Below are 16,405 nucleotides of genomic sequence, written 5' to 3'. Positions count from 1 at the left end.
ATGTCCCCCGTGTTGTCATGTTACAATGTATTCCCCCCTCCCAAGATGTCATGTTACAAAGTATTCCCCCCCTCCCATGTTGTCATGTTACAATGTATCACCCCCTCCCATGTTGTCATGTATTCCCCCCCTCCCATGTTGTCATGTTACAATGTATCCCCCCTCCCATGTTGTCATGTTACAATGTATCCCCCCCTCCCATGTTGTCATGTTATAATGTATTCCCCCCCTCCCATGTTGTCATGTTACAATGTATCCCCCCTCCCATGTTGTCATGTTACAATGTATTCCCCCCCCTCCCATGTTGTCATGTTACAATGTATTTTATTGGGATTTGATGTGATAGACCGACACAAAGTGGCCCATAATTGTGAAGTGGAAGGAAAATGAGAAATGGTTTTCAACATTTTTTGCACGCCACACTTTTCAGATGTTTACTTGTATTTGTATTCAGCCCCCTTTACTCTGATACCCCAAACTAAAATCTAGTGGAACCAATTGCCTTCAGAAGTCACCTAATTAGTAAATAGAGTCCTCCTGTGTGTAGTTTAATCTCAGGATATATCCAGCCGTTCTGTGAAGCCCTCAGAGGTTTGTAAGAGAACATTAGTGAACAAACAGCATCATGAAGGCCAAGGAACACACCAGACAGGTCAGGGATAAAGTTGTGGAGAAGTTTAAAGCAGGGTTAGGTTATAAAAAAAATATCCCAAGCTTTGAACATCTCACGGAGCACTGTTCAATCCATCATCTGAAAATGGAAAGAGTACGGCACAACTGCAAACCTACCAAGACATGGCCGTCCACCTAAACTGACAGGTCGGGCAAGGAGAGCATTCATCAGAGAAGCAGCCAAGAGGCCCATGGGAACTGTGGAGGAGCTGCAGAGATCCACAGCTCAGGTGGGAGAATCTGTCCTCAGGACAACTATTAGTCGTGCACTCCACAAATCTGGCCTTTATGGAAGAGTGGCAAGAAGAAAGCCATTGTTGGAAGAAAGCCATAAGAAGTCCTGTTTGCAGTTTGCGAGAAGCCATGTGGGGGACACAGCAAACATGTGGAAGAAGGGGCTCTGGTCAGAGGAGACCAAAATTTAACTTTTTGGCCCAAAAGCAAAACGGTATGTGTGGTGGAAAACTATCACTGCACATCACCCTGAACACACCATCCCCACCGTGAAGCATGGTGGTGGCAGCATCATGTGGGGGGGATGCTTTTCTTCAGCAGGGACAGGGAAGCTGGTCAGAGTTGATGGGAAGATGGATGGAGCCAAATACAGGGAAATCTTAGAAGAAAACCTGTGAGAGTCTGCAAAAGACTTGAGACTGGAGCGGAGGTTCCCCTTCCAGCAGGACAATGACCCGAAACATCCAGCCAGAGATACAATGGAATGGTTCAGATCAAAGCATCTTCATGCGTTAGAATGGCCCAGTCACAGTCCAGACCCAAATCCAATGGAGAATCTGTGGCCAGACCTGAAAATTGCTGTTCCCAGACACTCTCCATCCAATCTGACAGAGCTCGAGCGATTCTGCAAAGAAGAACGGGCAGAAATGTCCTCTCTAGATGTGCAAAGAGACATCCCCAAAAAGACTTGCAGCTGGAATTGCAGTCAAAGGGGGTCCTACAAAGTATTGACTCCGGGGGGCTGAATACAAATGCCGCCACACTTTTCACAGCTTTATTGGTCACAAATGTTGAAAACCATTTCTCATTTTCCTTCCACTTCACAATTATGGGCCACTTTGTGTCGGTCTATCACATCCAATCCCAATAAAATACATTGACATTTTTGGTTGTCACATGACAAAATTTCAAGGGGTGTGAAGACTTTTTCAAGGCACTGTACTTTTACCAAAAAGCTGCCTATGCAGATAAGGGGGTCTGCCGATAAAAACAAACTGTGCAGATGTGACCACAGTGGACAATGCCTTTGCTATGGATGTCGGCCATTTACAAACCTCATGAAGCCTGACCAGAAAAATGCTAGATATGGCCGACCTGTGTCTGTGTCTGGTAATCGAGTAATTTCTAACGATTGTATGTCTAGCCTAGGACTTTTCCTGCTTGCTCCAATAGAGGGAGCTGTCCCCACACCTTTCACGGCAGAGCCGAGGGCTGAGCGTGGTCTGGAGCCTCATCTGAAGCCTCATTCCCCCCTTTCCTGCTGTTCTGAGTGGATGGAGGAATGGGGGGAATTGAGTCATTTCTAACGATTGTATGTCTAGCCTAGGACTTTTCCTGCTTGCTCCAGTAGAGGGAGCTGTCCCCACACCTTCCACAGCAGAGCCGAGGGCTGAGCGTGGTCTGGAGCCTCAGCTGAAAGCCGATGTCCTGGGAAGGGGATGCCACGGGGCAGACTGAACGAGGATCTATGGCCCAGACCGAACGAGGATCTATGGCCCAGACCGAACGAGGATCTACGGCCCAGACCGAACGAGGATCTACGCCTCAGACCGAACGAGGATCTACGCCTCAGACCGAACGAGGATCTACGGCCCAGACCGAACGAGGATCTACGGCCCAGACCGAACGAGGATCTACGGCCCAGACCGAACGAGGATCTACGGCCCAGACCGAACGAGGATCTATGGCTCAGACCTCACACAACTCTCCCGCAGACGTGGATTTACAGCTTATACATTTCGTAATCTGAACTCCCTCCTAAGCAGCCTCTTCCAGGTCAGCGATGGCTGAACTACAAGTCTCAGCAGGCTGCTGCAGACAATGACTGCGGTTATTATGTGATTTCCAGAACCAGACACACATCCTGTATCCCCCCCCCATGACAGAGGAGGAGATCGGAGGGGGGGGGGGGGGTTGGGCGAGTCAATCCTGGAATTCTTCTCCTACCCAGACAAGATGGTCTGGACTGTGCTGGCCCTCCTCCCAGCCTCCTGCGCTCCATACGTGATGGCTCTATAATAAGGGAATAATCTCCCGCATGTGGTCAGCCAGCTGCGTCTAACCAGGAGCCACTAATACAATTATTCTATCATTATGGGGGAAGGGCGGAGGGAAGGCAGAGGCACCCCCGGGCCGCCGTTTCCTGCCATGTAATGATGTACAGGCAGGGAGGATTGTGCTGTGTGTATGTGCCAGTCCTCCACCGAGGTGCCATGTACCATACATGATGGACGGGCAAAGACAAGGGCAGCCCTGGGGGCCTGCAGTGAGAAGTCATGCCATATGGGTGCAGTCTTGATCCTTAATTATACCCCCCCCCCACTTGACAAAAGCTGGGATGAGGAACATTAAAACCCCCAAATCAAGATGTAATATATTGCAGTATACCAGTCAGGAGATGTGGTGGCTGCATTCGTTTTCCTACTTCTAGGCTTTTTTCCCCCCTTTATGCTGCAAATACCACACTTCCTGTCTCCGGGGGACTACACTCCAGGGGCGGACTGACCATTCGAGCACTCGGGCACTGCCGAGGGCCCGGGGTCAGTAGGGGGCCCCATGAGATGCCCCTGGTACCTTTCATTGTTTTTTTCATTGGATTTTTTGGGTGTGGGCGAGCACATGGGGGCCCCATGACCCCCTATTGCCCGGGGGCCCCATGAGTTGTCATTCCGCCCCTGCTATGCTCATTTCTCTTCTGTATCTACGGAGGGTGGCATAGCTGCCAGCCAGGCTTCAAACACTGACCTTCCCCCCCCCCCCCCCCCCACCATGTAATGGGGCAGATCTCTACCACGTGGGGGTCGGGGAGGTTAGTAGTTTACGGATATTGTTTTTCAGTTCAGGTCACATTAAGTGACAAGGAGGTGGCACTTCTGGCAGGATCAACAGATATTTCCTGCAGGTGCCGAAAATGGTCTTAGCCTGGAAAATAAAAACGAATGCAGCTGCCACATCTAAGGACTGGTAACTGGCAATATATGGGATTTCTGTTTCTAGGTTTAGTTATCCTTCAGGGGTGTCAAACTGGCGGCCCTCCAGCTATTGCCAAACTACAAGTCCCATCATGCCTCTGCCTTTGGGAGTCACGCTTGTAACTGTCCGTCTTGCAATGCCTCATGGGACTTGTAGTTTGGCAACAGCTGAAGGGCCGCCATTTTTATGAATTAAAAGGCCGTTTTGGACCGAATCGTTAACCAATCACCGAGTGAACAGGAAATGTATTACTTTCTGGTCCAATTCATATATAGAAGATCTTGAACTGGAATTTCTGGTCAAGCGATGACCCGCCTCCAGCTCTGCATGTGAAATGGGCTTACCAAAATGGTACAGGATTGGTCGGGAGTGTCGGACAGCCTGATTGGCCACATAAGCAGAGAGCTCCATGGCCAAACTGGACAGATCTCATCAGTGAACTCCTGGAGGTTGTGTGATGGATCCATGCCATCCTAGGTGGTCTCGGTGACCAGGTTTTGATGGAGGACCTGCTGGAGAGTTGGTTTAGCCCCATACTCAGGATGTCCGTTGCCAGACGAGGTCTGAAGTGACCCGTGTTTGCGTTGAACCCAATTCTCTGGCCTTTCTCTGATCACTGAATGTACCTTCGATGTTGTACGACACCGTCAGAGGTTTGTTCAATGCTCAGTAAGGTGTCACTGGTTACCTTTCTATGGAAACCCTGGCAGAAAGCAGAATCTGCCCCTCCCCCCCAATTGTGTTGAGCCATTCCAATAGTGGGGTCACAACAGCAGCTGGATTAGGAGAGGTCAGGGGTCAGCTATGCAGAACAAAGGTGGCCATTGTATGTGATTAGAGAGCAATCTGAGTGGCGTTCCCAGTTTTGAGCGGAGCGGTGCGTCATGCAGATACCTGCTGGGCTGTGAGATCTTCCCCCTCGGCCCCAGCAGGGCCACTCGTCACCAGCACCGGCATGTATTCCAAGGAGCATACATTTCGTCTGTGCCCTCTAGTGGCTTATTCATGCCCTCTTGTGGCTTCTTCATAGGAATGTGAGAGCATTTTGGGGCCGGTGACACAAGAAACTCGGCTGAAACAGTCACGCCAGGGCCAAGATCTCATCCGTTGTGGTCCCAGAGAGCAGTGACAACATGGAGATCAAGTCCCAGGCCACCCCCCCCACAATAGGCGGAGCTTCTTTACTATAGGAGTTCAGCATGGAGCAACAAAAGTCCAATAGGCGTCTCTAGTTCCTGCTGAATGGATGAGCTACATTATTTGGAAGTGGTCAACGCGATGACGTCTGCTCTCCTTTGTGTGAGACGGGTTCTCTTCAAAAGAAAGAGGGACTGAAAAAAAAATATGGGAGTCATTTGATAAAACGTCTCATGCAGTGCCTGTGGATGATGGGGGAATAAACCCCCCCCCCAAAAAAAAAAAACTTTATACAGTATGGACAGTATGGATCTGGGACGGTTGGTCGCCTTTGCCGGACGCCACAGCGGGTGAGGATATGTCAAGAGGCGGGCTCGTTTCTTTGCCAGGTGTTAAGTAGTGCCTGAGGCTCCTCCTACAGGTTGGCCAGGCACACTATGGACCCTTAGACATCACATGACCAACGCCACCCCCCCCCCCCTCCCCCGACGTCACACGGCAAGGGCCTGTTACCTCCGCAACCAAAAAAATAAAAAAAAAAAAAAAAAGATCTCTCCCTGGAGTTTTTAAAAAGTTCCGCCCAGCCACCCCCAGGACTAGGCAATCCAGGTGAACTCTTTGAGCGGGCCGCGGCTGACATCAGGCGTGCACTCTTCGATCTCATCGTCCTCCAGTATGACGTCATCCTGAGAGGTCTCCGCCTCGTCCTTCCACTTGATGTCGTCGTCCTCCTCTCCACCCATATCCTCGTCCACCTTCAGCTCGTCTACGTCTTCTATGTAGTGGCCTTCGCCCGCGTACATGGCGTCGGGGGAGTGGCCACCGCGAGCCATGCCTCTGCCTGCACAGTCCACGCACACCCCGTGCCTCCTCGAGCCGTGCTTGATGCCAACGCTGGCGGCGGACATGAAGACGCGATTGCACACCTTGCAGACGTACTTCTTGTCCTTGCTGTGGACCTGGACAGAGAGGAGGCAAGATTGGAATTAGTCATTGAAGAAATGTGTACAGCTGGAGTTCCCCTTTAAACTATTCATTCATCAATGACATGCACAATACAGGCAGAGAAATAGGCTGATCCTGATTGGTCAGTGTGGAGCAATACACGCTGACCAGACATAAGGCTGGGCAATCTACTTCCAGCCCGCCCCGGCTTCCCTTTCAAAAGTTTTGAACACTAAGGGGGGCAGGAAGAATCAGCGATCATGTGACCACTGTCATTGCCTGTCACAGTGGTCACATGATCGGGAGATCGTTCTGCTTGGTCTCTGTGCTGGGAGTGTGCATTGAGCGCCACCCAGTGATCCATGTGTGGACCTTAAAGTCCACTCTCTTGCCACCTCACCTCTGGGATGACAACCTAAACTCTGGGATGAGCGAATATTGTCAAAATACAAGACGCAGGAACTTCCTGTAATAAAGACCGCTCACTGCTGCACTCTCTCCTTGTGCAGGATGACTGGTCTTGTCTCCGCCCCCTCCTGTAATAAAGACCGCTCACTGCTGCTCTCTCCCCTTATACAGGATGGCTGGTCTTGTCTCCGCCCCCTCCTGTAATAAAGACCGCTCACTGCTGCACTCTCTCCTTGTGCAGGATGACTGGTCTTGTCTCCGCCCCCTCCTGTAATAAAGACCGCTCACTGCTGCACTCTCTCCTTGTGCAGGATGACTGGTCTTGTCTCCGCCCCCTCCTGTAATAAAGACCGCTCACTGCTGCTCTCTCCCCTTATACAGGATGGCTGGTCTTGTCTCCGCCCCCTCCTGTAATAAAAACAGCTCACTGCTGCTCTCTCTCCTTATACAGGATGACTGGTCTTGTCTCCGCCCCCTCCTGTAATAGAGACCGCTCACTGCTGCTCTCTCCCCTTATACAGGATGGCTGGTCTTGTCTCCGCCCCCTCCTGTAATAAAGACCGCTCACTGCTGCTCTCTCCCCTTATACAGGATGGCTGGTCTTGTCTCCGCCCCCTCCTGTAATAAAAAACGCTCACTGCTGCTCTCTCCCCTTATACAGGATGGCTGGTCTTGTCTCCGCCCCCTCCTGTAATAAAGACCGCTCACTGCTGCTCTCTCCCCTTATACAGGATGGCTGGTCTTGTCTCCGCCCCCTCCTGTAATAAAAACCGCTCACTGCTGCTCTCTCTCTTTATACAGGATGGCTGGTCTTGTCTCCGCCCCCTCCTGTAATAAAGACCGCTCACTGCTGCTCTCTCCCCTTATACAGGATGGCTGGTCTTGTCTCCGCTCCCTCCTGTAATAAAGACCGCTCACTGCTGCTCTCTCTCCTTATACAGGGTCACTGGTCTTGTCTCCACCCCCTCCTGCAGTATTCTGCAGGTAGCCTGTGGAGGGTGGACCCTGCTTGGCCCCTCCCACAGCCCTGCTCAGGCTCAGTCACTACAGCACAGTGATGATGGAACTACATTTACAAGGTAATATCTGTGTTTGCAAAGACATTTGGTGCACATGCATTGGATTTATATGCTGTGGCCATTGAAAAAAATATATATTTAAGTGAAAGTCTTTCTGCCCAGATTTCAGCTTTATAATGTATCTAAACATTCGCTTTATCTTGGAATAAAATATCTGTGGGTTGTTTTTTTTTTTCTTTTTTTTGGGGGGGGGGGGTCGCCATGTCGCCCTGGGGAGATTTCCCGTCACTTCCTGTTCCAGTCACAGAACAGAATAAGAAAATCTCTGCAAAGTAAGAAAAATCCCCTCTATACAATTACAGATTTCAGATCTGACAGACTCTCACATCCATGTCCAAATACTGGAATAATGCCCGCATCTGATTGGACACAGGCGCTATCTGATTGGACACGGGTGCTATCTGATTGGACACAGGCGCTACCTGGCTGACAATTCTACTACAGGCTCCTTCGACAAAAGGCAACGGAATAATCAACGTGAATGGAGGGACCCCTGATGGGCCACACACTGCTTGAGGCCCAACCTGCCGCTGTTGGCTGAAGTTAAAGACATTGTAAAGGATCACTTTTAATATTTTAAACATAACAAACATTGTCATACCTACCTGCTCTGTGTAATCCAGCTGTGTGTGTCCATAGATACACAAAGCGTGGCTCACTCCCCCCTACCGAGTCACCGAGGGCACTCAAGTGTGTTCATTCCTGAGCCAGCTGTGTGTGTGTCCATAGACACACAAAGCGTGACTTCAATGCAAAATTACACCCCCTATTGACTTCAATGCAAAATTGCGCCCTCTATTGACTTCAATGCAAAATTGCGCCCTCTATTGACTTCAATGCAAAATTGCGCCCTCTATTGACTTCAATGCAAAATCGCGCCCTCTATTGACTTCAATGCAAAATTACGCCCCCTATTGACTTCAATGCAAAATCGCGTACCATTGACTTCAATGCAAAATCGTGTCCCCTATTGACTTCATTGCAAAATTGCGTCTCATTAACTTCAATGCAAAAACCCCTCTAGGTTTTTTTTTTAAATTTTATATAGATTTCATTTTATTTTCTGCGTTACTTTCAATAAAAGACATTTTGCGTTCCTGGTTGTATTTTTTAAATTCATTCATTTAAATTCATGATATTCATTAAAAAGTCGAATACAATACGATTATATATCAAAAAATATATATTTGAAAAAAAACACAAAAAAACTGTCCTTTTCGGTTTTGGTTTTCGGCGAAGAGCATCCTGAATTTTCGGTCCAGAATTATCATTCTAGATCTCATCCCTCGTCACACCACCCAAAAATGAAATGACCAGTCCTGGCTGAACACGCACATTCAGATGTGAATTGTACATTGGCTCTGAGACGGGATGACGTCTCTGCAGTGCGGGGGGCTGTGCTGTACTGGGAGGTCAATGGGATGGATTCATCATCTGATGAGTTGCTATGGGTGACAGACGATCGTTCCCATGGATACATGAAGGATGGGTGACACTGGAAGTGGTGGGGGACGGATGGGTGTCAGGTACAGGGTCCAGGTCAGAGTGATGGGTGTCAGGTACAGGGTCCAGGTCAAACAGATGGGTGTCAGGTACAGGGTCCAGGTCAGACAGATGGGTGTCAGGTACAGGGTCCGGGTCAGACAGATGGGTGTCGGGTCAGACAGACAGATGGGTGCCAGGTACAGGGTCCGGGTCAGACAGACAGATGGGTGTCAGGTACAGGGTCCGGGTCAGACAGACAGATGGGTGTCAGGTACAGGGTCCAGGTCAGACAGATGGGTGTCAGGTACAGGGTCCAGGTCAGACAGATGGGTGTCAGGTACAGGGTCCAGGTCAAACAGATGGGTGTCAGGTACAGGGTCCAGGTCAGACAGATGGGTGTCAGGTACAGGGTCCGGGTCAGACAGATGGGTGTCGGGTCCGGGTCAGACAGACAGATGGGTGCCAGGTACAGGGTCCGGGTCAGACAGACAGATGGGTGCCAGGTACAGGGTCCGGGTCAGACAGACAGATGGGTGTCAGGTACAGGGTCCAGGTCAGACAGATGGGTGTCAGGTACAGGGTCCGGGTCAGACAGACAGATGGGTGTCAGGTACAGGGTCCAGGTCAGACAGATGGGTGTCAGGTACAGGGTCCAGGTCAGACAGATGGGTGTCAGGTACAGGGTCCAGGTCAGACAGATGGGTGTCAGGTACAGGGTCCAGGTCAGACAGATGGGTGTCAGGTACAGGGTCCAGGTCAGACAGATGGGTGTCAGGTACAGGGTCCAGGTCAGACAGATGGGTGTCAGGTACAGGGTCCAGGTCAGACAGATGGGTGTCAGGTACAGGGTCCAGGTCAGACAGATGGGTGTCAGGTACAGGGTCCAGGTCAGACAGATGGGTGTCAGGTACAGGGTCCAGGTCAGACAGATGGGTGTCAGGTACAGGGTCCAGGTCAGACAGATGGGTGTCAGGTACAGGGTCCAGGTCAGACAGATGGGTGTCAGGTACAGGGTCCGGAGCAGACAGACAGATGGGTGGCGCCCCTGGTGAAGACGGTCCCCCCGGCTGGCTCTGGTTACACGGGGAAGGAGGCTCAGTGCAGTCAGATGAGGAGACAGATGGTCCTGCAATTACGTGACAGCAGAGGACACTGCAAGACAGAGCGGGCACTGCTGCCATGGCAACCGTGATAGCGGCTTCTTAATGAGCCCAGATAAGTGGCACTGACGGAGTGTCCCCGAGACTGCTCCCCGAGGAGGGGGCACACAGGAGTGTGTGGAGGAGGAGAACAGAGCATCCATCGGCCTTCTACACTGCCTTCCCATCCCTAAACTCTGAGCGAGGAGCTGCACACACCAAGAGGCCAATCAGATTCTTCTGTACTGCCCAGGGATGGTGGGAACCCCTGATAATGGTCACAGCGGGTGTACAGACCCGGGAACTCAGTGCAGGGATGGTGGGAACCCCTCATAATGGGCACAGCGGGTGTACAGACCCGGGAACTCAGCACAGGACTGGTGGGAACCTCTCATAATGGGCACAGCGGGTGTACTGACCCGGGAATTTAGCACAGGGATGGTGGGAACCCCTCATAATGGGCACAGCGGGTGTACAGACCCGGGAACTCAGCACAGGGATGGTGGGAACCCCTCATAATGGGCACAGCAGGTGTACAGACGCGGGAACTCAGCACAGGGATGGTGGGAACCCCTCATAATAGGCACAGCCTGTGTACAGACCCGGGAACTCAGCACAGGGATGTGGGAACCTCTCATATTGGGCACAGCGGGTGTACAGACCCGGGAACTCAGCACAGGGATGGTGGGAACCCCTCATAATAGGCACAGTGGGTGTACAGACCCGGAAGCTCAGCACAGGGATGGTGGGAACCTCTCATATTGGGCACAGCGGGTGTACAGACTCGGGAACTCAGCACAGGGATGGTGGGAACCTCTCATAATGGGCACAGCAGGTGTACAGACCCGATGCTTTCCCCACAGTCCATAAGTCGGTCCACTGATCGAACTTATCATCCCGCAGGGGTTTAGGAACACTGGCAGTCCTCCATCGTGGTCTCGGTGAGCACAGATGCAGCTCTTTCTCTGACCTTGCACTGCGGTCATGTCATTCAGCCTTGGTCATGGCCTCGGTGTACAGCCGCTGGTCACCAGCAGAGGGCAGAGTTCCCCTATGACAGCCTTGGCTCGCGCCTGTCCCAGGGTGTGTCTGCCTGTCAGCGCTGGGCTTCACCTTCATTCATCAATGGAAAACCTGAGGATTAATCATTAACCATGCCCTGTCATTTCACAGTGGATTCCTTCATGTGCCACAGGGGCGGACCTGTCACTGACACACACAAAGCCGCCTTACGGGACAGATCTGCTTAAAGACGCAGCGCTGCGATGTACGAAGATCGGCAGAGAACACAGACGAGGTACAGGCGGCCTCATGCCTCACGTGCCACGAAGGAACTGAAAGACGCAATGTTGATCCAGCCACGTTGTGTACAATACAGACCCCGCTTGTCTCAGAGAATTTTCAGGGGATTTCCTGGAGAACGACACAGAAACTGAAAGGATTTCCTCCACCCACAACGCCACCTGCTTCTGAAATCTGCTACTTTGGAGCTCCATAAAAGGGTTCCATATTAGAACCTCAGTATTTTCACTGGGGGGGTAGGAGAAGGGGGCAGTTTGGTCCCTAGAAGGGCCTGACTGGCTCCTGAATCTTGAATTCATCCGCGCCCAATTTAAAGGCTGTAAACTTTTTTGAAAGAGAGATAAAGCCGGCCATACATGGATCGAAATCTGTTCAGCATAAACCAGCCGAATTTCAGTCTATGTATGGGCTAGCTGGGGCACAAGGCGATCTGTTGATTGACTTGTGTACAACCAGCCACCCATCCAGTTTTTCCCAAATGACCAATGCCACTGGCTATACCCAGAAATACTGATCATTGTATTCTGTCAGTAGGGAAGGCTTCCCACCAGCAGAATACAATAGCTCAGCAGGAGTGATTCCCCATCCACATCTAACGTGTGGATGGGAAACTTTTTTTTTGTCTTTTTATCAACCTGCTGGGCAGAGGCACTGGAAGTGACAAGGGAAGAGAGAGAGAGTGAGAGAGGGAAGGAAGCGATGAGAGAGAGTGAGAGAGAGAGGAAAACGATAGAGAGAAGGAAGCAATTAGAGAGAGGGAAGGAGGGAGGGAAGGAAGGAGGGAGAGAGGGAAGGAGGGAGAGAGGGAAGGAAGGAGGGAGGGAAGGATGGAGGGAGGGAGAGAAGGAAGGAGGGAGGGAAGGATGGAGGGAGGGAGAGAAGGAAGGAGAGAGGGAGAGAAGGAAGGAGGGAGGGAGGGAGAGAGGGAAGGAAGGAGGGAGGGAAGGATGGAGGGAGGGAGAGAAGGAAGGAGGGAGGGAAGGATGGAGGGAGGGAGAGAAGGAAGGAGAGAGGGAGAGAAGGAAGGAGGGAGGGAGGGAGAGAGGGAAGGAGGGGAAAAAGGGAGAAAGTCAGGGAGAGAGGGAAGGAAAGAGGGAGAGAGGGAAGGAAAGAGGGAGAGAGGGAAGGAAAGAGGGAGGGAGGGAGGGAGGGAAGGAAAGAGGGAGGGAAGGAAAGAGGGAGGGAGGGAGGGAGGGAGGGAAGGAAAGAGGGAGGGAGGGAGGGAAGGAAAGAGGGAGGGAGGGAAAGAGGGAGGGAAGGAAGGAAAGAGGGAGGGAGGGAAGGAAGGAAAGAGGGAGGGAGAGAGGGAAGGAAGGAGGGAGAGAGGGAAGGAAGGAGAGAGGGAAGGAAGGAGGGAGGGAAGGAAGGAGGGAGGGAGAGAGGGAAGGAAGGGAGAGAGGGAAGGAAGGAGGGAGGGAGAGAGGGAAGGAAGGGAGAGAGGGAAGCAAGAGAGAGGAGGGGAGGGGGAGCACTAGGGGAGAGAGAGAAGTGATAGGAGTCAGAGGGAAGTGAAAGGAGAGAGTGAAAAGAAAGGTAAGGAAGCAAGAGACAGGTAAGCAATGGGGTAAAAAGAGGTAAGGAAGAGACAGGGAAGCAATGGGGAAAGAGAAAGATAAGGAAGTGCAGGAGCAAGAGACAGGAAAGCAATGGGGAAGATACAGAGGAGAAAGTGACTGGGAGAGAAGAGAGATCATGCACACAATTTCAAGTGTAACTTAACCCAAAAGAGGAAGGTCTGCTTGTTTGCATCCTCTCCCCTCCACTGCTACATTTGGCACTTTTTGGGCGGAAGCGAGTACCTGGTTTTGACAGGTACCCACTCCTACTGTCAATCTGAGTGAAAGCAGTATTTGTAGCTGCTAACTTTTAATTTTTTGGTGGGAGACTGGAGCTTCTCTTTAAGTCTGAGGGGAGACAGGGAAGTGATGAGGTGTGAGAGAGAGGATAGTAATGGAGAAGGCGAGAGAGATAGGGGAAGTGATGGGGTGAGAGAGAGGATAGTAATGGAAAAGGCGAGAGAGACAGGGAAGTGATAGGGTGAGAAAGAAAGGATAGTAATGGAAAAGGCAAGAGAGGATAGTAATGGAAAAGGTGAGAGAGACAGGGAAGTGATGGGGTGAGAGAGAAAGGATAGTAATGGAAAAGGCGAGAGAGACAGGGAAGTGATAGGGTGAGAAAGGATAGTAATGGAGAAGGCGAGAGAGACAGGGAAGTCATGGGGTGAGAGAGAAAGCATAGTAATGGAAAAGGTGAGAGAGACAGGGAAGTGATAGGGTGAGAGAGAAAGGATAATAATGGAGAAGGCGAGAGAGATAGGGAAGTGATGAGGTGAGAGGATAGTAATGGAGAAGGCGAGAGAGATAGGGAAGTGATGAGGTGAGAGGATAGTAATGGAGAAGGTGAGAGAGATAGGGAAGTGATGGGGCGAGAGAGAGGATAGTAATGGGGAAGGCGAGAGAGATAGGGAAATGATGGGGTGAGAGAGAAAAGATAGTAATGGAGAAGGCGAGAGAGGATAGTAATGGAGAAGGTGAGAGAGACAGGGAAGTCATGGAGTGAGAGAGAGGATAGTAATGGAGAAGGCGAGAGAGATAGGGAAGTCATGGAGTGAGAGAGAAGATAGTAATGGAGAAGGCGAGAGAGATAGGGAAGTCATGGAGTGAGAGAGAAGATAGTAATGGAGAAGGCGAGAGAGATAGGGAAGTGATAGGGTGAGAGAGAGGATAGTAATGGAGAAGTCGAAAGAGATAGGGTATCGATGGGGAGAGAGAGAGAATAGTAACGGAGAAGGCAAGACAGACAGATAAGTGAGAGTGTCGGGGGGAGAAGGAGTGTGTTTGGGATGCAGACAGAAGTCTAATGGAAACAGAGAGACAGGGAAGTGAGACAGAGACGGCGTGTGACGAGAGCACCTAAATTCAATATAGGGAAAGACCGATGGGGATTATGGGGGCACTTGAGAAGCTCCTCCCAGCTGCTGCAGCCTTTGCTTTGCCCGGGTTCTCAGGCACAAGGAACCAGCTCCAAGAAAAAGAAGTCTGTATTGCATCAGCAAGCAGATCCTCCTTTCCATTTGTACCCCACACTCTTGACAATCAGGTTCCTTAGGAGACGAGACCCCTCCATATTGTGACCCTTTGATCCATAGAGTACAGGGACTCTTACGCACTGTGGGGGCCTACTAATCCTCTTGGGATGGAAATAATAAAGCCCGTGTCACCGCAGAGCAGCCGACAGACTTTCATGATCCAGTTTCAGAGAAAAACCGGTAAACAAGACCTGGCATCCTGAGCGGTGAATGAGACCCTGCCGGTCACAGGATGTGCTGGGAGGATCACCTCCATACAACCAACTGACAGACAGGATGGAGCCGCCCAGCAATGACCCACTTCCCGTCCTTTGGCCACTTCACATTTGAGGTCGGTCAAAGGAAATGGTCAGAGACTCGAACGAACCCCCACCCCAGCAAGGAAGCCCCATTTCCAGCAGGCCATCGCATGGCTTCATAAGACGGGTGACACAGAAATAAAATCAGGTCATGTATATATACCGTATTTTTCGCTCCATAAGACTCACCTGACCATAAGACGCACCCTAGGTTTTAGAGGCAGAAAACAGGAAAAAAAAATTCTGAACTAATGGACTGCAGACATAGTAGAGGAGATGACCAGAGACTGCGGACAGTACAGGGATGACCAGAGACTGCGGACAGTACAGGGATGACCAGAGACTGCGGACAGCACAGGGATGACCAGAGACTGCGGACAGCACAGGGATGACCAGAGACTGCGGACAGCACAGGGATGACCAGAGACTGCGGACAGTACAGGAGATGACCAGAGACTGCGGACAGCACAGGGATGACCAGAGACTGCGGACAGCACAGGGATGACCAGAGACTGCGGACAGTACAGGGATGACCAGAGACTGCGGACAGTACAGGGATGACCAGAGACTGCGGACAGCACAGGGATGACCAGAGACTGCGGACACAGTACAGGGATGACCAGAGACTGCAAACGGTACAGGAGATGACCAGAGACTGCGGACAGTACAGGGATGACCAGAGACTGCGGACAGCACAGGGATAACCAGAGACTGCGGACAGCACAGGGATGACCAGAGACTGCGGACAGCACAGGGATGACCAGAGACTGCGGACAGCACAGGGATGACCAGAGACTGCGGACAGCACAGGGATGACCAGAGACTGCGGACAGCACAGGGATGACCAGAGACTGCAAACGGTACAGGAGATGACCAGAGACTGCGGACAGTACAGGAGATGACCAGAGACTGCGGACAGTACAGGAGATGACCAGAGACTGCGGACAGCACAGGGATGACCAGAGACTGCGGACAGCACAGGGATGACCAGAGACTGCGGACAGTACAGGAGATGACCAGAGACTGCGGACAGTACAGGGATGACCAGAGACTGCGGACAGCACAGGGATGACCAGAGACTGCGGACAGCACAGGGATGACCAGAGACTGCGGACAGCACAGGGATGACCAGAGACTGCGGACAGCACAGGGATGACCAGAGACTGCAAACGGTACAGGAGATGACCAGAGACTGCGGACAGTACAGGAGATGACCAGAGACTGCGGACAGTACAGGAGATGACCAGAGACTGCGGACAGCACAGGGATGACCAGAGACTGCGGACAGCACAGGGATGACCAGAGACTGCGGACAGTACAGGAGATGACCAGAGACTGCGGACAGTACAGGGATGACCAGAGACTGCGGACAGCACAGGGATGACCAGAGACTGCGGACAGCACAGGGATGACCAGAGACTGCGGACAGCACAGGGATGACCAGAGACTGCGGACAGCACAGGGATGACCAGAGACTGCGGACAGCACAGGGATGACCAGAGACTGCAAACGGTACAGGAGATGACCAGAGACTGCGGACAGTACAGGAGATGACCAGAGACTGCGGACAGTACAGGAGATGACCAGAGACTGCGGACAGCACAGGGATGACCAGAGACTGCGGACAGCACAGGGATGACCAGA

The 16,405-nt window shown here is 51.6% G+C and overlaps 1 protein-coding gene across 1 annotated transcript in view; it reads right to left on the bottom strand.

The window, feature by feature from the left end:
- Window positions 1–296: 296 nt before the first annotated feature.
- ZBTB46 (zinc finger and BTB domain containing 46) overlaps window positions 297–16,405 on the bottom strand; it is a 102,659-nt gene continuing 86,550 nt past the window's right edge. Inside the window, exon 6 of the mRNA XM_089665416.1 lies at window positions 297–5,975. Within this exon, the coding sequence (XP_089521542.1) occupies window positions 5,613–5,975 (363 nt within the window). The 3' untranslated portion in view covers window positions 297–5,612. The remainder of the gene's footprint in view (window positions 5,976–16,405) is intronic.

This window comes from Staurois parvus, unplaced genomic scaffold (genome assembly GCF_062004578.1).
Source record: "Staurois parvus isolate SC_StPar_1 unplaced genomic scaffold, SC_StPar_1.0 ptg002183l, whole genome shotgun sequence".
Classification (NCBI taxonomy): domain Eukaryota; kingdom Metazoa; phylum Chordata; class Amphibia; order Anura; family Ranidae; genus Staurois; species Staurois parvus.
This window is presented reverse-complemented; position numbering and strand designations above follow the sequence as displayed.